The following is a 24,342-nucleotide window of genomic DNA, read 5'->3' on the forward strand; positions in this document are numbered from 1 at the left end:
AACATGTCTTATATTTTAGATTCTTCAAAGTAGCCACCCTTTGCTTTTTTTGATAACTCTGCAAACCCTTGGTGTTCTCTCAATGAGCTTCATGAGGTAGTCACCTGAAATGGTTTTACCTTCACAGGTGTGCTTTGTCAGGGTTCATTAGTAATTAATTTGTTCCCTTATTAATAAAAAAGCAAAGGGTGGCTACTTTGAAAAAATCTAAAATATGACATGTTTTCAGTTATTACACACTTTTTTGTTAAGTACATAATTCCATATGTGTTCATTCATAGTTTTGATGCCTTCAGTGAGAATCTACAATGTAAATAGTCATGAAAATAAAAAGGAAACGCATTGAATGAGAAGGTGTGTCCAAACTTTTGGCCTGTACTGTATGTGTTGGTCGGTTTGTCTGCTTGACAATCCCATTTTGCAGCAATAAAATTGAAGTGAGATGAACAAACAGAGAAATTTATCTTTTTAGAGAAAAACATATGTTGATAAAGTTTCCTTTTGGGGACATCATTTGAAATTGGGAAAAATTTGGAGTTGGAAAAAAGGTAATACACTGCAGTTTATCGTGGAATATTGCAATATGTTTAAATCGCAATAATAGCTGCCCAAAAAAAAATCTTAAAGAAAAAAAAAACTTTTGTGCAAAATGAACATAACGTGCAAGGACCACAACCTAAAGCGTTGTCCAAATGAGGAAAATATTGGCGTAGCGCAGGCCGGGCGCTGGTTTCACGACATCGCGATAATTTGTATCATTGTTTTGATGATATATATCGTCATACCACTCAGCCCTGCCGTGTTAGTAGTTTTTAAAATTCTGGATGTGTACAACATGCCTAATGTAAGACACTATACTTTTTAGCCTGGTTCTCTGAGGACAAAAGTAGCGTGTCTGATGCTTTTTGGAAACCTTTTGTGATATATTAGATGGTTAGCGATGACACAGAGCCACAGAGAGCACAATTTGTAATCATTGAGCTTTATGACGAACAAGCGAATGTTATTATGTTATGTTATTTATCTCAAGCTGTTAAAAGAGTCTCCCTCAAACTAAACTAACGCATGTGATCTGTTCTAGAAGCAGATGACTTGTTGGACTCAACTGGAATCATTTGGACAATGTCAATCAACAGCAGCTATGGAACAGTGCTGGGGAGTAATAAGAAATGAACTTGCAGCAGTGTGAAATGTTCTTTAACACCCTGTTTTAAATTCCTCTCTCATTGCCTTCCTGTCTTCCTCCCCTCCGTTCCCATCCCCTCCCTCTTCTTCCCTCCGTCTCGCTCACTCAAGCTAGGACTTGCTCTCATTTTGCCCCCACCTCTTTCTTCCTCTGAACCAACAACATTCCTTCATCCAGAAACTCCTTCCTCTGTCACAAAAGCGGAGAAAAAAAAAAAAGGAGGGCGTTGATTCCGAAGAAACGTTACACTCATGATTGTGCTTATTATGTGCTGTGTTTACCCGAGTCGGACTGTTTGGTGATATACAACAGCAACGGAGAGATTGGGATTAGGCCGGGGCTGCAGTCTGTCGCCATGGCAGCATGTGGACAATCACTGTCAATAGTGTTCAATGTTATGGGAGTTCCCCCCCCCAGTTCCCCCCAAACATTAGTGTCATAGTGAGTCATCAGCTGCCCTCCCTGACAAAAAATCTCCACCACGGGGGCTGAGTGACAGAGACGTGAGACACCGAACGCAAAGGGAAAATAAATATCGCCTGCCCACAAAAGTTGTGGAAATAGTGGCTGGCTGGAGCTTTTGCTTGTGTGTAAAGTAGAAGAGGGTGGGACATGGAGCAAAGAGTACAGTAGGGGGTATGTGATCTAGCAAGGCAGAGGCTTGTCTGGGGTGTGGACTTAAAAAGAGGGCTGGGTAAAAGTGGGCGGACGGGTAGTTCCTAGTGTTTGTGCATTTAGACTCCGAGTCTGAAATTAGTGATCTTGAGAGAAGAAGGAATTAGACCTGAAGAGAGACACACAGCCTTCAAACAGTAAGTCTTTAGTAACTGCTTGTGCTTTTTGAATCCCTCTGTATGTTTAATTTCTCTATAGATGCTTCAGAATGATAGAACGGTGGTATTTTAATAGGAGTTTTGCAGGTTTGTTTCAGTATTTTTTTTATTTAAGAAAAACAAATGAGGCACAGGGTAAAGGCAGGTGTGTGAGTGTGAGAGTGTGTATGTGTGTGTGTGTGTGTGTGTGTGTGTGTGTGTGTGTGTTTTGTCTGTGTGTGTGTGCGCCTCCCGTATATACCTGTTCACCTTTACAGGCAACTTTGCTATTGAATTACAGTAACTCCACCTTAACTGGCCAGGTGAGGCAGCTTTCCAGATGTGCCCGGTTCCTGAAGCAGTGCTAAAGTCACTTGTTTGAATGTATATTGTTTTTTCTCTTCTTTTCTTTAAAAGACACAGGACTACTTTCCAGCTTGCTTTTTTGGGGGTTTAGCATTCTCAAACCTAGAGTAGCCTTAGCCACATGTATTCCATTTTTGCGCAAAGGAAAATGTGCCAAAGCCGGGCCAGATCTAAAAAATCCCAGCAGCAACAGATTGCACGTCTTGTGTCAGGCAAGAACTTTTGAGACGTCTGATCAAAGTATTTTACAAACGTGTTTTATATCAATGCAACTGCTGAGCTTTTTTTATTTTTAACTTGTTATATTTTCTGACCAGAAGTTGTTCATTAAAGTTCGCCCGTCTAGCAGAAGACAACATAAGTCTGCGTTTGAGCTCTCAGAGCTTCAGGTGGAAATTATACAAAAACCCTTGGTTGCTCCGTTGTTTGTGTATGTGTGTGGTTGCGTGTGAGTCAGCTGGCGAGCATGCGAGTGTGTGTGTGTGTGTGTGTGTGTGTGTGTGTGGACCCAGCCCTTGACCACTCCTTCCCCGTAGAAAGAACCAGCACATTCCAGATGTGCCTCTTCCTCTGTTAGCGCTAGTAGTTCACACACTATTAAGAATGTCACGCACAAAACAAAAAGGGTTTAAACGTGTGATATGTGAGGGCCCACCCACCTGTGGAGGGACCAGGGAGGTAGAACTATTGCAGTTACAGTAGCCTAGAGGGGCCTGTGGGACAGTGGAGAGGTTTGTTAGCTTACATGTGTAATAGTGTGTGTAATAATGTGTAACCAGGGGATGGGCCAGCTAGGCTGCTAGGATAGCAGGTATTATCTACAGTTATTTTAAGGCAGGGTTCTCCGAGCACAAGACAAGCCCAAACTCGCCATCATCATCATCAGTTTCCCTCCTTAACACACACACACACGCACACTCTCTCTCTCACAGTCTGTTTCCCAACTGATTTTGTGTACTGGTCTATACAGAGAGTGTGTTGCAGAGAGTGGTCTAGACCTACTCTATCTGTAAAGTGTCCTGAGATAACTTCTGTTATGATTTGACACTATGAATACAATTTGAATTTAATTCATTGAAAATTGAATCTGTCTGCACAAATATACGACACCTCCCTGCATTTGTGTCACCCCCCCTCTCGACAAGAACATTATCCCGACGTCTATTTGCAGGCATTGCACTCGGAGTGGCGTAGCTGTAACTCAAAGTAATTAGAAGTTGTGAAGCCACACCCTGAGCGGATGCCAGGTTTTGGCCTTGCTTTGTTGTTCCGAGTGTGTTCATGATGATATGAACTGTGTGTGTGTGTGTGTGTGTGTGTGTGTGTGTGTGTGTGTGTGTGTGTGTGTGTGTGTGTGTGTGTGTGTGTGTGTGTGGTGGCTTTCCGAAACCCGGCAGGAAGCGTGCAGCCTTTGTTATTGGCCATAGGCCTATTTGATTCTTTCTGCTCATAGTAGCTGCTAAACTACTCCTTGTGGCCTTTCGTGTTTATTTTATTAGCTTGGGTGACAGTTAGCCCTCCAGTTATATTCATCCTGCATAATAAAAAAGTGGAAAGTGGTTTAACAAGTTTCCTCTTGTGTGCCTCTCTCTCTCTCTCTCTCTCTCTCTCTCTCTGCAGCATCGTCATCATGCTGATTCTCCTCGCTGGCATCTTTCTCCTTCACATTATAGGCATCGTCCTCCTCCTGGTGGCCACCATTGACAATGTAAGCACACCTTGGCTTGGTTTTTAAATGCCGGGAATTTTATTACGACACACCTGTCACAGCGCGGCACTCTAACACTTCCTCACAGCCCCAAGGGATGATTGTCCCCCCCTGTGTAATCCATAACTTCCCCATAGTTTGAGCGTTAGAATGGCAGAGCTGAAGAGTTATGAGCATCTCTTATGAGCACGCTGACAGACAGCAAAGAGTCAAGACGTAGACGTGGTTGGCTGCTCGCCTCTCGGCCATCGCTCGAGGCCGCCATTCCTTTTGTACGGTATGTCAGTGGTCCGCCTGTCTTCTCAGGGCCACATGTTTGACATATCCGGGTGACAGATGGGCCGGCCACGCCACGGTGTCGCCACCCAGTGTCGCCGAGTGCATCTGTGTGTGTGCAATTAAACTGCAGCCAAGGTGGCATTCAGACGGTGCGCACGCGCACACACGCACATTTCTTTCACTGTCTTTGTGGGGACCGTCATTGACATAATGCATTCCCCAGCCACTTACCCTAACCTTAACCATCACAACTAAATGCCTAACCTTAACCCTTACCCTCACCCTAATCTTAACATAATTCTAACCCTAATCCTATAACCAAGTCTTAACCCTCAAACAGCCCTTTAACCTTGTGGGGTCCAGCATTTTGGCCCCACAAGGCTGTGCAGACCCCACAAGTATACTGTATTCCCCGGTTTTTGGACCCCACAAATATAGTAAAACAAGCCCACACACACAAACACACACACACACACACACACACACACACACACACACACACACAAACATGTCAGATTCTTGCCTGTTGTCGTCTAAATGTTGCATACCAGAGAATGCCATGGAATGCCACAGTGACAGTCGGATGTGCATTCCTCCGTCTGATTGTCGTCCCTTTGCCTGCAGCTTCCCCTCAATACATGTCAGAACACAGGGTGAACACACACGCTGGCTCTGCAGCTTTGTGTGCACACACTCCTGCTTTGAATTCTCCACATTTCTAACTCTCTCTCTCTCTCTCTCTCCTTCTATTGATTCATTTATTTTCCGTGTTGCATGTAGGAAGGTTGTCCATATCCATATATATATAAACATGATCTCAGGTGTAAAATGCTGTCGCTCTGCCCTTTCCCCTCAGGCCTGGTGGGTGACTGAAACTGTGTCCACTGATGTGTGGGCCCGGTGGATTCTTCAAAACGGAGTGTGGAACTACACCGCCCTTCCCACAGGTTCATTCTACCCAGAGGGTAAGCCAGACACAACGGCCACGCTGCAAAGAAGCAATTATTTCCATGTGTACAACACTGTAACACTCAAAGTCACATTTAGTTCTCAGTCAGCGTTTGCCGACAATGTTTTATTGATTTTCTGACTCACTGTGCTGCCTTAATGCTACACCAGTGGCTATAATAATTGAATTTCATTAAAGGCCCTGACAATCTGTCTTCTTTAACTTTTTAAGCATTTCTCTAAAACACTAAATATTTATGCTTCAATGACCAAGATTAAAATGAAAAAAATATATCTTTTGGTATCATTTATTGAGAGTTAAATGCTCAAAAAATGGCTTTGTCAGGCCTGTGTGGGTATCGCTCGTTGTAAACCAACCAATCAGCACGCAGCTTATCTAAATATTCATGAGCATACCATATAAGGGAGAAAACCTCTTGTTTCAGTCTGGGGCTATTTGACAGGGTTGCATTACATTAGTGCTCATAGACCAGCACCCGGGCCATTTTCAGCCCAACCAATGTTACATACCCTATTCTCAGAAATGGCTTTATCAGGCCTGTGTGGGTGTGGTTTGGTCAGATTTGATTACACCTGATTTGATTCAAATATTGTCAATCCTGATTGGTGCCTGACTTAACCTTTTTCTACACATTAAATTAAAAACAAACCTCCAAGTGATATGAAAGTGGTATCTTGTACAAACATGTAGCTTGAATCTCATTTTATAGTATTTATTTCTTCTGACATCCACCCAGAATATGTGCACGTAGATGGATTGGGGACACACAATGGGTTTGCAGTTATTCAAATTATTATTTTCGCACTGCAAATTAAGACAAGAACAGCTCTAAAATGATGCTTCCATATAACAAAGAGATCAAGATTGTGTAGCAAAAGCTGAAAGTAATGACTTGTGTTTATCTCCTGAGCCTTATGTGTGTTGATGCATAGTGATGGGGTACACGGTAGTATTGCTAATACTTTGATATAACTTTTGGACCTTCAAAACATACAAAGCTATCGTTTGTCTTTCCATGGCGTCATGATCAGCGAGTTTTAAAATCCTTGCGGTGTGTGAACGTTAGATTACTGCCATTGAGCAACTGTCTGACCAGATTTTTACAGAAATACAGAGTCACTGCGGCATGTCCTGGGTGTGTCAATTATGATGTTTAGTACATATTTAGGATATCCTCCCCTCCCCCATCACATCACATCACATCACATCCCATCACTTCACATCATTGTGTTGGTCTCTATGTCTCCCCCTGCAGATTACCTCCAGGCAGTGCAGGCCAGCTCAGTGCTGGCGTGTATATTCTCGGGCCTGGGCATCTTTGTCTTCCTGGCTCAGCTCTTCACCCTCCAGAAAGGACAGAGGTTCACCATCTCCGGCATCTTTCAGCTCCTCGCCTGTCAGTATCTTTGTTTTGTTGTTTATTTCCCTCTCTCTTCCCTCTTTCCAGAGTTTCTGCGGGTTTCACCAAGTCATTTTTAAGACCTTTTTAAGACCATTATGAATGAAATTTAAGACCTTTAATCACAACGTCAACTAAGCCCTAAACACAGTTTTTTCAAGCCAAGTATCGCTAAACTTGCACTTCCCCATACCTGAATAATAACGTTTTATACTCATTTGAGTTATTCTATAGTTGACTAAAAAGAGGAATACAAAAATCATCTTTTGGAAATTGATCTTAATGCCTTGATTAAAGAAATTAGGAAAAATCCAACCTTTAAGGACACACATTGTCTTTGTGAATGAATAATGTATCGTAAATAAATAAATGTTCATCCTTAAAATACAGGGAAATATATGAAATAACTGGCCTTTAAACATAAAAATCTGCCTGCCTCTATGGGAATTTAACATAGGGGTGTGTATATTTATTCCCCCTGTATTTTAAGGAAGAACATTTATTTATTTACAATACATTATTCATTCACAAAGAAAATTGGTGTCCTTAAAAGGTTGGATTTTTCCTAATTTTTTTTAATGAAGGCATTAAGATTAATTTCCAAAAGATGATTTAATTTAATTTGATTAAATTCCTCTTTATAGTCAACTTTAGCATGGGTTCCTTAACTCATGAGCAGCACTGTATGTCTGTGGTACAATCCGAAAGAGACTACCGCCAATAATACGAAAGCTGATTGGCTGCAATATAAGTATATGCATGTTGGTCTCATTTGTAGTCGTAATACAGCGACATTATATTTGGAATAGCAAAAAAAGACACCACGGGATAAAAAAAAAAAAAAAAAAGAGCGCATTAGAGGTAGCGTTGCATGGACATCGGAAAATAAAGACCGGTTTAAAATTATTAGACTTATTACACAAAACATCAGCGAATTTAAGACTTTAAGGCCAAACATTTACATAATGAAATTTTAGACTTTTTAAGACCCCGCGGAAACCCTGTCTTTCTTCCTTTTCTTCCCTCTGTATCCTCACAACTCTTGATTTGTCTCCTTCTCTACCCCCTCACTGATGTGTCCTTGTCTCCTCTCCTCCAGGCCTGTGCATCATGATCGCAGCCTCCATCTACACAGACCGCTTTCACCTCGACGAGCGTTCCGGCTGGTATGGTCACTGCTACATCCTGGCGTGGACCTCCTTCGCTATCACGTTCATCTCCTCCATCATTTACTTTGTGCTACGCAAGAAGACAGCGTGAGACGGACACTAGAGCTAGCTCCAAACCAGCTCCAAACCCTTTGGCTGGATCTACTCTTTCAGTTGAAATCTGGTTTTTAGTCACAGATGGTGTAAACAGTGCTTATACCATACCAGATTTGCGCTGCTAGTGTATATTCAGCTACAGATAGAACCTGTTGATCCTCTCAAATATGTACAAGTGTTTGATTGAGTCTGCTGTCAGATAGTCAGGGTTTCACACTTTTCGGCCATGTTCACTCTTGGCGTCTTTTTTTAAGGTGCCAACGTCTGTTTTACATTTGAATCCTACGGAGTAAACCGTGTTTTCAAAAAAGTCCTGAGTGCTTTTTTAAACACCACTGCTGACTTTTTTTCTACAGCGCAGGGCATCTTTTTGAGGTTGAAAAAAGTTGAACTTTTCTAAAAAAAAAAAAAAACGTCAAACGCTTTTTTGACAGCCGACCAATGACAAGTGGAGTAGCCAGACCAAGAAAAAATGGAATCGGAGCACAGCGAGTTATATGATATGACCGGGTGCTCCCTGTACAGGGAACTCGCTTTGTTTTATCTAATGTCAGTAGTACCGCTCCCTCTCTCTCTGTTCTTTCTCTAGCTTGCTCCACCACTTTGTTTATCTAACGTTAGCATAGCATAGCGCTCTAGGATACTTTAGCAGTAGCTGTTGTTAAAGCAACAAAAGACACACACACTTTTTGGAACCAAAATGCTGCCAGCTTCTTTTTTTCAAAAAAGATGCCAAGTGTGAACATAGCCTTCGGAGTGTTTGGGATATTTCGGCAGTAAAAGGCAAGCTCAATCAATCACAGTTGTATTTGAGTGTATTTTCAACCCAGAGTTTGGGCTGGATTTTCAAGGATTAAGAATATTTTTGTTATTAACTGAACAGATTTTGCCTGACGATATAAAATGCTCTGATAAATTAAGATCTATCAATATTTCTGCTATTTTAACGAAAGCAGGTTGAAGAGTAAAATCTGTGGCCTTTTTTTTGTAATGTACATTTACATATGGATATTTAGTGTTGGATAAAATGGGCAGAGTTTATGATTTTAGTTTATTTTTTTATTTTTTTTCCTTGTTATTTTATTCATGGATTTTATTTCATGTATCTGCTCTGGTTTTAACATCTTTTAATGCACCGCTAATCAAACAGAGTGTCACTACGATGTGATGGCATCGATCGGCAAAGCTGTGCAAGTTTAAAGTCTTAAAAAAAAACATTCATATGTCAGCTGTTACAGATTTGTGTGTCTCTAATGAGAATATGTGATGACTTAAAATATAAAATCAGTAAAATAATACAGCGTGAGTTTGTTTTTTAATTATTTGTGAGTAGGAAGACATCAAACTGGAGTTAGTGCGGAAGTGGAAAAGCCAAATCGTATACGAACTATATATATATATACACACACTACAATACAGAGCTTTTTTTTCCTTTTTTTCTTCCAAATATGTCCGAGTAATGAACCCCAAAGAAGTATTAGGACTTAACATAATTTTCTTTTCGGTCCATTCTTAATGCAGCAAACACAATATTTTAGAGATTTTAGAAAGTTCCAGTAACCGAGTATGTATCAAACTTGTCATTTTACCTAAATCCACTAATCACTAGGGGTGCACAATTCAGAAAATGTCACGATTCGATATTGATTTTTAGGCTCAAGATTCGATTCAATATCGATTTTAGATTAAAAAACGATTCTTGATTTTAAAAACGATTCACAGTATGTAAATGTAGTTACTTTTCCCATGTGATTGCAGTAAACGTACAATTAAAAAAATGCAAAAAAAAAATAAAAAATATGAATCGATTTTTGAAATTCTATGAATCGATTTTAAATCGGTGGAGCTTGAATCGCAGTTCGAATGACAATCGATTTTTTTGCACACCCCTACTGATCCCATCTCTTGTCTGACTGTTAATCCAGTAATGTCAGCTCTGTGTGACAGAACGGCAACTGCCTTGACTCTTAAAGCGTGAGATATAGTAGGCCTATGTAAATATGTACTGTTTCCCATAATGCATCTGTATGTCTAACGCTGTTTTATATTTTGCATTTCTTCTTTCCCTGTTATCAATGACAGTGACAAGGATTTTTTTCAATATTAAAACTAGTTATAAAAAAGAAGTTTTTTCATTTGTCATGATTAGGAGTAAGGATAGTTGTAAATGTGTTTAATTATGATCTATTGGCTAATTTATTAGAATGATTCTTTTTTTTATTTGAGACTTGCAGACAAAAAGCAGTGTAATGTTTCAAACAGCCAGCAGTCTGATGATCACATTTATTACAATTATGTGCATTAGCCAAAAGAAGATATTGGCAGTTTAAACTATGACAATTGAAAATACTTTTAGTAAGATTTGTTTCTAAATAATACAGTTTATAAAGCAGTATGTTCAGTTTGTAAAACAATGGTTGTTACACTTTCCGGTAACACTTTACTTGAAGGTATCTACATAAGAGTGACATGACATGACCATAGACAGTATATAATGGACCAATAGACCCCGTTGCTCTGGACGGAGACCAGTGAAGGCTATTAGAAGCACTTTTCCGGTGATGGCCAGCTTTACTGAGCAGCCTCCAACTGAGAGAATGTGACGTGAGCAGCGTGTCTGAAAGTTGTAAGTCTTGTGGTGCCTGCGCTAAGAGAAATCTCAATCATTCCCAATCTTACAGAGACGGAGAGTGTAGGTATGTGTAAGGAGATAACATGGGCACAGGCTAATTATTGCTAACTAAAATGCTAGTTAATGTTAGTAATTAAACCTAAACAGCTCATGTAAGTCGAAACTGCCTGAAAGCTTATCCTGTACTATACGGTAATTCCTCTACTATGTGACACAATCATTAGCCTATTTTTACAAAAGCGTCTGCTACGGAGCCATAACGTGAGGTACAAGGTAATGGAGCCTTTTATACATTGTTGTGGACAAATGGACAAATAGAGTCTTTAAACGCTTCAGATGTAAAGTTATTCACTGTCAAGTCAGGCACGGCGTTATCAACAGGCCCACCCAAAACATTTCCTCAAAAAACATTAATTAATTACGCTAATATATTATAATTTGGTGAAGAATTATTAAAAATTGGAAAATAATCTCATAATTTGTGCTAAAATTGTCTAAATGTTTAGTTTTCAAAAACAATTTAAAAAAACTGGTCATGTCTATTTTTATGTTTCTGCACTAGTTCAGCAGACAGTGAGGTTCGGATCAGATGTAGCTTGTAGGTATGCTAGGCTAGGCTAGGCTAGCTCCCAGTGATCTGAGAGTGTGAAAATCATTTCCAGTAAAGGACAAGGTTGCAACAGTCGTCGTTTAGGTACCTTAAATGTGCACGGACGTTCTCAGAGTCATCGCTGCAACCAGGAGATGAAGGAGAGCTGAGATCCACAACGCCGAGCACATCTTTGTCTCGGACACCGCAGGATGCTAGCGCGGTTAGCGCGGCCAGCGCCGGTGCTAGTGCTTTTGCCTCTGCCTCGCGAGTGGATGATATAGCCCCTATGGATATAGCCCTGTGGATCAGTCTTCCGTGGATGAGCAACTCAACCAGTGCTAAAGTATCCGGTCACTTCTTCTGCTGAGTTTAATTGTGTAGGACCGCCAGAGGATAACAGTAAGGTATGTGGCTACTCTGCCTGTATTGTATTATGTCGTTATATGAGATATATGGATTAAAATAATCAATTCATAACCCGCTACAGAAGCTGCAGGCGCAGTTCTATTTCTATAACACCTTGTTACTGTTGTCAAGTTGTTGTTCCCTCGTGGTTTTCTCTTGTTATGGCCAATAATGCTTTACGGCTATTAATGCAATTTATTTATTTTTGTTAAACATGTTTTTAACATGAATCATCACATTAAAGTAAGGAAATAACGTGAGTCTTGTTTTACATGACAGATGACGTTGTCAATGAACACGTTCTGTGGCCGAGTATTGATTGAAACTGTCGGGCAGGGTTGTTGATCTGTATATTGTTGAAAACTTAAAACAGTTGAAAAGAATTTTGAAATATTCGGCCTCATGTTATACGAGCAGAACTAAACTATGTTTTGGGGAAATATTAGATTCCTGACCACTTTTACAGTCGATAGGCCTTAGGTCAGGAGAGATGTGCTATAGCACAGCCAGGTATGGTGGTAATGGAGAGTCCAAAGCGCTCTTCTTTTGGGCAGAACCAAGGAGAGCGATCGCGGATAGGTCCGTCCTTTGCACCGAAACATTTTACAATGCAACAACATATAAATAGCATCAAGCTATTACAATCTTTATTATGTTAGCACATATAATATAATTATATGTAATATATAATAATTATAGTCATTTTTATTAGGTTAAACAGGGATTTGATAACGTTTTTAATTTAAGGCCCACCCACAATTGGTCTGGCCCATCCAAAACTGGAAACCTGGCGCCGTGCCTGTGTCAAGTGACGTAAAAAAAAAAATGGCGGTCAGTGGAATGCTAACAGGAGGTGATACCTTTGTAGCAACAAAATGGCGCCATAGATGGCTCAAGTTCTGAAGCGAAGCTTACCCCCTTGGTCATGACAGTGTCATGACACAAGAACCCTAATGGCCGTTTTACAGTAGCTGCAGCCAAGCTAGCGCGCGCCATCGTGACCTCAAAATGACGTAGATCTTGTCGGCGTGCCCGGATTTATAGCGCGCGAGCAGAGGTTGCACGACAAAGCGGAAACAGGAAGCATGGACGAGCTCCTGGGCAACCGGATGCCAGGACTCTCAGAGTGACCGCAAGTCTCTCTTGTAAACTTACCTGGTTAAGATGAGTTCTTATATGGCGAATGAAAAGCTCGATCCGATGAAGTAGGTCATCGAATCAAATCGAAACATTGATGTCAATGCTGCAGCCAGTTCTGCCGTTGTTTACCTCTTTCTTCTTCTTCTGGTCCGTAGAAAGAGCAACGTTGTTTGCCTTTCCTCATTAGAGCCACCTCTGTTCAGGAGAAGACTTCAACTAGTGTTGCGACCACCAACGCGGGTATAAATAGTCACGGCGATTCCATGACGTCACATTTGCGCGCGCCAGCTGGGCTGCGGCTACTGTATAAGACCCTTAAAGTTCCCATGGCATGACAATTTCACTTTATGAGGTTTTCTAACATTAATAAGCGTTCCCCCAGCCTGCCTATGGTCCCCCAGAGGCTAGAAATGGTGATAGGTGTAAACCGAGCCCTGGGTATCCTGCTCTGCCTTTGAGAAAATGAAAGCTCAGATGGGCCAATCAGGAATCTTCTCCTTATGATGTCATAAGGAGAAAGGTTACCTCCCCTTTCTCTGCTTTGCCCGCCCAGAGAAACCTTAAGACCTTAGAGACTTCAGATACAGTATTAGGGGACCACTAAGGCCTATATAAAAGAGACTTCAGATACAGTATTAGGGGACCACTAAGGTCTATATAAAAGAGACTTCAGATACAGTATTAGGGGACCACTAAGGTCTATATAAAAGAGACTTCAGATACAGTATTAGGGGACCACTAAGGTCTATAAAAGAGACTAAAAGAGGGGACCACTTCAGATACAGTATTAGGGGACCAAAAGAGAAGGTCCACTATATAAAAAGAGACTTCAGATACAGTATTAGGGGACCACTAAGGTCTATATAAAAGAGACTTCAGATACAGTATTAGGGGACCACTAAGGTCTATATAAAAGCATCCAAAGAGCACCATGTTATGGGACCTTTAACTCTAACCCTAACCCTAACCCTAACTCTAACTTGTCATGACAAAAACCAAATGACACTTAGTAAAAGAAGCGTTATGTCAAGAACGTTTATGACTTGTATATAATGTTTATGACACGTTCATGACAGTGTCACAGTAAAGTGTAACCCACTTTCCTTCTCTATTAGAACTGAGTGGTTGCTATCAAAGCTGATTGCCTGGATTCATTGGGTCACTGGACTGCTGACCATTTTTAATTCAGACTAAAGCAAACATTACTCCAGACTCCGCTGGGTCACAGTGGGCTGTAGTCCTCCGGCTCGTATCGGCTCTCCTGGTGTCCCGGCAGGCTCAGGCGGACGGAGACGGACGGGGTGTGTGACTTAGACGGCGAGGAGAGCGAGAGGCGGTGGAACGGGGATGCAGGCGCAGGGTGGGAGGGGGGAGGAGGGAAGGAGTTGGAGTGGGGGAGAGGCAGGGAGTGGGAGTGCGCGCGCCTCGGACCGGAAGCCGGTGATGCTGCCGTAGGGGGCTCGTAGTAGGGAGACAAGTGGGAGATCCGGGGGGGAGACGGGGGACAGGCCAGGCTGAGGCCCGGGTTGGCAGGGGTGTAATGGGGTGGCAGGAGCCCCATGAAGTTAAAGCTGCAGGCGTTGAGGCTGGAGCCGCGTCTGGGCCCCACCATCAGGACCTTCTTGGTGTAGTTGTTCAGGGTGGAGACACCGGCGGACATGCAGACAGTGAAGGCGAACCAGGCCACGCTGACGGAGACAGAGAGAGAAACAGGAAGCAGGCGGTTCGCTTGTGGTTCTGTGTTGACGTATACTCGGTCCATTTAGACTTTGACTTAAGGGGAAAACTTGAAGTGTGTCATTTTCTCCTTTTTCAAGAAAAAGAGACAAGCACAGCTCCCAGCGGAGAGATATGTGCTGCTTTGCCGCTTTTTCGGTTAGATACGGTGGCAAATTGTGGGAAATAATAGTTTCTTTCATGTATGTTAACTGAAATAAAATGATTCATCATCATCATCATCATCATCATCATCAAAAAAACCATGGTCTTTTTTTAAACTTAACTTAGTAGTTTTGGTGCTTAAACCTAACCAAACTGCGACCGTTTCAACACGAACAATGTGTTTAAAACCACGAGCGTTACGTTCTCTGGTTTAGATACGAGGACGAAAAACGATCCTGTAGGTCATAAGAGAGGGTAGGAATACACAACCTACTGTATATTGTCGTATGGCTTGTTGGTGCAGTTTCAGTCAGGCACCATGTGTGTGTGCTTAAGGGCCCTATTTTAACGATCTAAGCGCACAGCGTGAAGCTCCTGGCGCAGGTGCGTTTATGGCGTGTCCAAATCCACTTTTGCTAGTTTGACGGCAGAAAAAAGGGTCCGTGTGCCGGGCGTCTGGTCCTAAAGGGTTGTCCTTAGTGTCTTCATTAATGAGAGGGGTGTTTTGGGCGTAACATGCAATCAACCAATCAGAGATCATCTCCCATTCCGTTTAAAAGCCAGGCGCGTTTGGACCTTGGAACATTGCTATTATGATGGAGGATTTGCACCATAATATTTTTATTTGTAATCTTCTGCAAGTGTGTGTGCTGCTGCACGTCCCTGTGTGTGTAACAAGCATAGTGTGCACGCGGTGTGCACGAGCCTAGGAGCATCTTACTAATGTGCTGTTAAAATAACAATGAAATGCTGCGTTATTGACGTTAGACCAGGTTTTTGTTGGTCAATGGCGCGATCACTTCCCGCTGCCTCAAGATAGCAATACTCCCAGAGTGCACCTGAACACACCTCCCTGTTAGACCAGCACGCCCAGAATGCACCTGAACACACCTCCCTGTAAGACCAGCACGCCCAGAATGCACCTGAACACACCTCCCTGTAAGACCAGCACGCCCAGAATGCACCTGAACACACCTCCCTGTAAGACCAGCACGCCCAGAATGCACCTGAACACACCTCCCTGTAAGACCAGCACGCCCAGAATGCACCTGAACACACCTCCCTGTAAGACCAGCACGCCCATGGGCCACAGATGGGCCCAGGTGCATTTGTTATTTAAACGACGCGGGCGCTGGACGGGACAACTGACAACTGCGCTGCGCCAGGTGAAAGATAGGACCCTAAGTGTTCAGTAGAGTGTGTTTAATGAACTCACTAGAACGCCCAGGAGTAGCCGTAGCTGTGAGGTTTGAAGTCTTCTGGTCCCATTGAGGCGGTGGTCTGAAACACCTGCATGAACATCATGTGACCCACCATCCCAAGCAGACCTGGGAACACAGACGGAGGAATAGATACCAAACTGGTTGGTTACATCATTTAAAGGTTTCACCTACATTTCAGTATAAGCAAGGAAACCAACAAGAACTAAATATTCAGCAAGTATATCTTTCAAGATTATTGTAAATGATTCAAATAAGGATTTTCATGTTCAAAAAGGAGTAGGTAGTACGTTTTTCTGGCCCTACCCCCCTTTTCTACTTTTCAACTTTAGTTTTCTACAAACAATTTAATTCTTCACCTATTCATACATGTATACTTACACATACATGCACATATACCTACCTATATATACACATACTGTACATATACACATTACTTTTTAATTTTTCTTTGCCAGCTATCACTTAAATCATCAGCTATCAGCTAAAGGAAACTGGTAACACTGGTCGTTATCTGTTTTTATTAAAGTCTTATTCAACTACTGTATGTATCCAAAGTAGAAGCTGTACCTCCCAGGACTGTGAAGACAGCAGCGAAAGCGTTGAGCAGCTGGCCCCAGCGCTGCGTGGAGGGGCAACAGGTCCGGATACACAACTGCACGGACAGCAGCGTGCAGCTGATTAACAGCAGGCCGACATACATGATCTCCAGCGATATAGACAGCCATATCATTGCTGTGGAGGGAAGAGAAGAGGCTGAGCACAAACACTGGCAAAGGTTTGGATTTTTTACAGACAAGCAAGAGCAAAGTGGCCACAAAAAAAACCCGCAAGAGAATGTAATGAATCGGTTTACCTTTTTCTGATCCTGGGGTCAGAACATAAAACCCTCGACACTTCTCCTCTAGGAATCAAAAAACAAATGTAAATGTACAGTTGAAAGGAACTCAAACATGCACGATAAATTAGCTTTATACCAACAGGAAAAGGTGATATTTGCCAAGTAAAGTGTTAAGTTAACACTGGAGCTTTTGCAGGCTGAATCATCAATCTCATGAACCATTCCTAATGGTTTGTGCGCAATCACTGAAGGCTTGTATGCGCCGACGGTTTTGTTGTCATTGCTAAGAATTCCTAGCCTAGAAATGTAGATGCACCCTAGCGGCAGCAAATGTCATTTGCAGCCAGGGTTGTCAAGCAACTCTCCGTTTGCTTGCGAGCAGGAAAAACCAAACTCTAGCCGGGCCAATCACATCGTGTATAGAGTCGGTGGGCAGACTTAACGTAATGACAACAGAGTTGCGACAGTTGCCTAATTTCCTATAGATATCATACAAATTTGTACGTCAGAATATGTTGGCTTTTGGCAAAAGTAACCACTGTGACGGTGAAATTTGTATAGTCACCATTGCTTCTCCATGTCCAAGAGGAACTGAGCTTGTGCATATAGTTGTTTTGCATTTAAATGAACCCAATGGGATCCAATTACTGTGTGAATGAACCAGAAGTGTTTACATGGCCCGCAGTAATCGGATGGGATGAGATTATGAGATTTGTTTGGTATAAATCTGGAAGGATGGGGCCTACGGGAACAATCTTAGCAGCAGCACAAAATGAGACTTTGTCAGTGTGTCTTGTCTTTCATTTCACTTATTAATTTCAACATGAATGTATTTTGTTTTCACCCTAAACACTAAAATGTGTTCTCACCAGCACTGCTAGCAAGGCCGTTATATGAGAATCAATCGGGGGGAAAAAAAATAGAAGCAACCTGTTTTTGTTTCTGCAGGCAGTTAATCTTCTTTGTGGCTTGTTTACCAATGGGTTACATGACAGCTGCAATAATCAGCGTACCGTATTTAGCTCCATGCTATGGTGACCCTGAAAGCTCGACACACAAGAAAACAGATGCAAACAGACAAAGCGAAAGGAAATGAAATGAACATTTTCAACCACTTGACAACACGGGTGCGGCATTTCGAGAGAAAAAGATGCAAAGTGAGAAAACTACCAATGTCACTTTGGTGAAAAGGTTTTCTTCATTTGCTTGTGCTTTGGTTGGGTTTTCTCACTTTGCAGTATTTTTTTCTTCTAAATGCCGTGAATGTGTTGTCAAATTGGTCCGATTGGGGTAACAGTTGCCATAATGTTGAAATGCTTTGAAGTAATAATGATAGGAGATGATAGGATTTAGTTTGTTGTAAATCTGGAGGGATGGAGTTCACAGGGAAACACTCAGGAGCAGCACAAGATGAGACTCAGTCAGTGGGTCTACTGTAGATTTTTTTGTAGAGGCTTCAAAATCAAACTCAAAAATCAAACATCCAAGGAATGAATCGTATGCAATCTTAAAAACGTTCATTTGGCATTTTGTGAGGTTTGTTTCTCCCATTGTGGCACATAAACAATTCAAGAAAGAACAATCTCTCTCTTATTTAATTTTAACTGTTTATTGATCCCCCGCGGGGAATAAAATTACTGTCACTACATGACAGAGTGAGCGGTTGGGGGGGTACGGTGCCTTGCTCAAGAGCACCTGGCAGTGCCCAGGAGGTGAACTGGCATCTCTCCAGCTACCAATCCACACTCTGTACTTTGGTGCGTACTGGGACTTGAACCGGCGACTCTCCGGTTCCCAACACAACTCCCTACGGACTGAGCTACTGCCACCCCCTGTCATGCACTGGTAAAATAAAAACATAAGCCCTCCCTATGTCTACCTGGTACTATCCCTGCTCACCCATATACAGTATGTAACTCCACCTGCTGGCTCAGACTCACTACCTTCAAAAAAAAGGCACAAACAGGTACTCAAAAGTTACTAAAATAATAGTCTATATCCTCAACGTTGGATCGTACGGTGACACCGGAAATTCCGCCAGATGTCCTTCTTTTCGGCCAGATGTCCTTCTTTTCGGCCAGAATGTCCATTACCTTTCGCTTCCTCTGTGTTGGCTTTCTAACCTCCGGTGGATTTCTGAGGACTATGGTTAACTGCTCCTCAGGAGCAGGTCTGCAGTTGTTCACTGAAATCTCGTGAAGTAAACCAAAACAATAAAGTTGCACAAATTTTGGTCCAACAGTATTGGGAATTCTACGAAACAAAAAAAAGAAGAACATTTAGGTATAGTTTTTGTAGCAGTGGCACATAAGGAGGATTGGTGTTTGCTTTCATCACTGCCAACCATTACCAAACTAACCTATTAAAAGGTCCCATGGCATGAAAATTTTACTTTGAGTTTTTTTTAACACTAATATGCGTTCCCCCAGCAGAAATGGTGATAGGTGTAAACCGAGCCCTGGGTATCCTGCTCTGCCTTTGAGAAAATGAAAGCTCAGATGGACCGATCTGGAATCTTCTCCTTATGAGGTCATAAGGAGCAAGGTTACCTCCCCTTTCTCTGCTTTGCCCACCCAGAGAATTTGGCCCACCCATGAAAGAGAGAGAGAGAGAGACATCATGGCTTTCAAACGAGTAAAGTGGCAGTTGGTCAAGGCCACCCCCCACACCTTCTCATCAATAGCATTAAAGCTACAAACACCGAAATGGCACATCCTAAGGAAAGCTCATTGGCTATAATTCTGCACCAAGGCTGGGGACCACTGAGGCCTATATAAAAAGAATCCAAACAGCAGCATGTCATGGAACCTTTAATGCTGAAACGCTGATTGATTGACTGATTTTATATACTGGTATTTGACCACATAAGTCCGTTGAAACTTTTGGCTGAAATTCCAACTCAATCCTTACAATCTGTTGCAAATCAGCCACAAATGAGACTGTGAAACCCAGCTGATGTTTGGGAATCCTATTAACCTTTCTCTCTCTGGGTTTCTAATCCATAATTGAGTCATGCTGTTGAAGTCTAAATCTCTGTGAGCAGAACACACATTGATAATAATCCTCTTTGGACCGAGCACGTACCCACACACACACACACACACACACACACACACACACACACACACACACACACACACACACACACACACACACACACACATACTGTATACAAAATACAAATTAACACACCAGTGGCCTTAATTCATATCATGGCCTTGGCTCGACTCTCCTCCTGTGACCTACTTCATTGTCTGTCGCACTAGTGCCACAGTTAGTTTGTTTCACTTCCTGTTTCTGTGCCAGTCCTGATCTCACCTCAGGAATAGAATATCCTCTACTACACATAACCTGATCAGCAGCGGTGGAAGAAGTATTCAAATCCTTTACTTAAGTAAAAATACTCTGTTACAAGTAAAAGTCCTGCAGTGAAAATGTTACGTAAGTAGTAAGTAAGTATCATCAGGAAAATGTACTGTTAAAAGTAAAAGTGCTTGATGCAGAAAATTACTCACATTTTAGAAACTGGAAATGATGAAAACCATTCTGTCAATAAACTAAAGGCCGTTTTATGGTCCTGCGGAGGCTCCACGCAGAGCTTTCGCCGTAGCTTATGTAAGTGGCCTGATGTTTATACTTGTGCGCTGGTGTGTGCATCGAGCAGGCATGTGTGTGTGTGTGTGTGCGTGTGTGTGTGGGGAGTGGGTGATAGAGCGAGGGAGAATTGAGAGAGTGATTAGTTTTGGAGCGAGTAGTGACTCTAGAGTCCTAGTGAGAGGAACAAAGTGTCTCCTCCTGTTCTTTCTGACCACGGTGGGAGATCTGGAGCAGGAGAAGTTAACCCTCTCCTTGATCTCATGTTGTTTATGGAGAAGGAGAACCAGGAAATGAGTCGGGGGGAAATGCAAATCCTGTGTTCTCTCATTTATTAATATCCTCTATCTGCTTAATCCTTTTCAGGGTCACTAGTGTGACACATCTGGGTTCCCCCCCCTGTTTGAAAGAACCCGAGCAACTTTGACATCACTTCCTTAAAATCAAGTCATTTTCTGCCTTTTGGACAATATAGAAATCTGGTTTTAAACCTCCAAACTTCTACTTGTAATTGCTTTACATTTGGCATCCATCCAATTATCCCTATTTATTCATCAAAAATGATTTTTCTTCCAAATTCAGATGATCATTATGATGGTGTCCCTTCTTTACTGTGTTGTTGTGCTCTGTTTTTGTAATTGGACTCAATGTCATTGTGAATGACGGCCGCCCATCAATGATCTCTCGAGTGTAAATAAAGGTTGAATGAATGACTTTTGACCTTCCTTTGAGAAGCGGGTTTGCGTTTTAATTTCAGCTGACTGGACAGGGGATTTATTTCCCGTCACATCGTCACCTTTTCGGACACATTTCCTCCAGCGGTGTAGTCGACGTGATACGCAGGTATACGCAGTATATCCATTAGGAAAGCTCCAGGATTTCCATGTACCCACTTAAAAATGCTCAATGACACGCAACAACACACTTTCCATTATATTTTTGATATATGTTGAATTGTCATCTGTGTTTTTCTTCTTCGCAAAGGCTAAATAAAGGTATTTCCACGCAAATTGGTGCCTAAAAGTGTATCTACAGGAAATAAAGTTGATGATGCTCAAAAGGCAGATTCTAGCCAATATACAGTACAGTATACCCACTACAATACTTAGGCTACACCACTGATTTCCTCTTTTGTTTTCTCAAGCAGTCGTACATAAATCAAGACTATGTTTCTATATTTCTACCTATGTTCCTCTCTTACCCCACACGTCTGTGTAGATGTTCTCCTCGCAGATGAGGAACAGGCCGGTGTGGAAGCTGGGGAAGACGAAGCGGTCGTCCCCGGTCTCCCAGGAGAACTGGACGGTGGAGGAGTTGGTGACGCCGGGAACGGGGATGCATTTGCTCTGCTTGATGGGCGAGCAGAGTGGCTTGGGCACCTTCTGTTTACCCTCGCACCAGTAGGAGGACATGAGGGCCACGCCCCCCGTGATGAGAGACACAACGGTCTGGATGAAGGAGAGGCGAGGGGAGCGCATTTGCTGCAGGAACGCCATCGTACAGGGGGTTTTAAACGGGGGCTTGGGCTGGTGGAGGAACGGTAGGGATGGACACAGAGATGGTCAAATATTCAAAACATTGTCAAAAAGTAGCACTTCAGCAGTGTATGTTAAATGTCTGACAAGGGAATATCGGAATATCATTTTTGTTCTACTTGACTTTTGGTACTACAGAAGAGGATTAGGGCCACATGTGAAAAATGTCAGAAAAAAGTCAGAATTCTGCAAAAAAAACTCAAGACTATTTCCTTTGACTTTAAAAAATAAATAAAAGAGGCCCTAACCCTCCATATGGTACACCTCCATTCTTGCATGTCACTAAAAATATCACCAGCATGTTCCTAGTTTCCAAGGAGAAGCAGCTCTGCCCATTTGCCTGAGATGATTAGTGAAGGTGTTTGAAAGAGATGGTGCGGGGGAGCCAGTGGTTTTACATGACTAATCACATTAAAAGAATAAAATAAAAAAGACGGTGACAGAAAATCAGCACAGTAATTGGTGGGAAGGCAGATGGCGGAATCAAGAGGAAAATAGGTGAAAATTGCTGTCGCCATGGAACCTCTCCAGGCGACAGACACTCAAACCGATACCTCCGAGCACTCGACGTCAAGGCAGTGAAGTCAATTTGAAGCGAGGAGAAGAGAGAAAGCACTCACCTCCTTCGGCCTCTCTTACTTGGTACTTTGTCCCCAGCTCCCTCAGCGGGCTCAGCGTCGAAGGTGAAAGAAACATCCGGCCGTGCTCCCTTTCGCTCTTCATCAGATGGTGAGAGTGATGGAGGACTCTGGCCGTCACACTGACCTCTGCGACTGTCAGTCAGACACAACTGAGAGCATAGCACACAAACACACAACCCCCCACCCACCACCACCACACACACTTCTTTAATCCATCCGTATAAATCCAAACGAGATAACTCTGTTCCATCTGTTTTCATTAGGATTCCTAGACTCAATTTGATCCATTTCATCCATCTCTCCTCCTCCTCCTCTCATCTGCCCTCTTCCAATTCTATCCAGCCTGTAGGCCTAAAAGCATGCAGCACCCACTGTTTTGATGTGATGTGAAGATCAACATGAACATGAAAATGGTGTATAAATATGTCAGATAAACACTATTACTGGGATGGCATTGCTTTGCAATACCATATGTATGCACCAATTTTAAGTGACAACTTTGTGACCCTTAACCAAAATACATTGAAACACAGAGGGGCATCTCTTTGGAGCAATCTAACCGATGTAAGGCTTCGGTAGCACTTTACTGGAAGGTATCTACATAAGAGTTATACAAGTAACTGTGTGCACATCCCACCTTCTGGCAGGTGCAGGACAAATGAAAGCGACTTATGAAACGACTTAAAACGAAAAGAATGTAATGTCCGCAACACTGCTTTAAACTCCCATATTTAATATAAAATGCAACGTTTCGACCCAACTGGGTCTTCTTCAGGCAAATGGTGAACACATTTGATGAAGGGATATATATCTACATAAGAGTGACATGACACTGTCATGACACATGAACCCTAACCCTACCCCTAACTTGTCATGACTAAAACCGAATGACACTATGTGACAGAAGCATTATGTCATAAACGTTTATGACTTGTTTATAATGTTTATGACATGTTCATGACAGTGTCATGTCACTCTTATGTAGATACCTTCAAGTTAAGTGTAACCGAGACTTCTCTACTCCTACCCTGTAGTAACGTCTGCACAAGTAGCCCTGGTTGGGAATCACTGTCCTACTGTAAGCAGAGTTCAACGTTCAGAAAAAAATGTTTGAAAAAAACGTCATTAAAAAACATTTAAAAAAATGGCAAACTTCTAAAATAAAAACATCAAAAGGTGTTCAAAAAATAAAGAAAATACGTCAAAAAGAACACCGGAAAAAATGCTGAAAAAAGTAACACAAACGTAAAAATATCAAAAGCGTAAAAGAAATGTTGAAAAAAAAAAAGAATTTCAAAAGTGTCAAACACCAACTCAATTCTTCATTGGCCAACGGCACATTTAACTCAAATGATTGATCAAACATTCTCCGACGGGGGCACGAGAACGATAACGTCATTTATGATCAGAGGTGTCAAGTAACTAAGTACAAATACTTCGTTACCTTACTTAAGTAGAAATTTGGTGTATCTATACTTTACTGGAGTAATTATTTTACAGCATACTTTTTACTTCTACTCCTTACATTTTCATGAAATTATCTGTGCTTTCTACTCCTTACATTTTAAAAATAGCCTCCTTACTCCTATTTCAGTTCAGCTTGTTTTGGTTCCGGCTTGTCATCGTAAAAAAAAAAAAAAAAAAAAAAGAAAACCTATCCAGATAAATCGCGCCATCCGGAGAGAGTGAATTTGATTGTGATTGGATAAGAAGTATAAACATATACCATTCTGACACCCTATTGGTTTGTACACGATCCATCGCACCTACACAGACTCGGTACTAATACGGCACTGGTGTTTTAACGACCGTTATCTACCGGACTGAATAGCAACGCGGATTTCGGTGCCTTATTAGGTGCCGCTTAAATACCTGC

General features: G+C 42.1%; 2 protein-coding genes across 2 annotated transcripts; one reads left to right on the forward strand and one right to left on the reverse strand.

Moving 5' to 3' along the window:
• The first annotated feature begins 1,847 nt into the window (after positions 1-1,847).
• On the forward strand, positions 1,848-9,281 carry LOC114569709 (epithelial membrane protein 1). The gene is made up of 5 exons (XM_028599742.1): positions 1,848-1,998; positions 3,985-4,072; positions 5,208-5,316; positions 6,577-6,717; positions 7,820-9,281. Exons 2-5 carry the CDS (start codon positions 3,995-3,997, stop codon positions 7,978-7,980), a joined length of 489 nt encoding a protein of 162 aa, XP_028455543.1. The 5' UTR covers positions 1,848-1,998; positions 3,985-3,994; the 3' UTR covers positions 7,981-9,281.
• A 4,695-nt stretch (positions 9,282-13,976) lies between these two features.
• On the reverse strand, positions 13,977-22,635 carry gsg1 (germ cell associated 1). Its single transcript, XM_028599101.1, has 6 exons — positions 22,446-22,635; positions 21,492-21,816; positions 16,712-16,759; positions 16,426-16,590; positions 15,852-15,963; positions 13,977-14,442 (listed from the first exon to the last, which is right to left on the reverse strand). The coding sequence occupies exons 2-6, from the start codon at positions 21,784-21,786 to the stop codon at positions 13,977-13,979; spliced, it is 1,086 nt and encodes a 361-aa protein (XP_028454902.1). The 5' UTR covers positions 21,787-21,816; positions 22,446-22,635.
• Between the last annotated feature and the right edge of the window lie 1,707 nt (positions 22,636-24,342).

The sequence above is a fragment of the Perca flavescens genome, chromosome 15, assembly GCF_004354835.1.
Source record: "Perca flavescens isolate YP-PL-M2 chromosome 15, PFLA_1.0, whole genome shotgun sequence".
Taxonomy (NCBI): domain Eukaryota; kingdom Metazoa; phylum Chordata; class Actinopteri; order Perciformes; family Percidae; genus Perca; species Perca flavescens.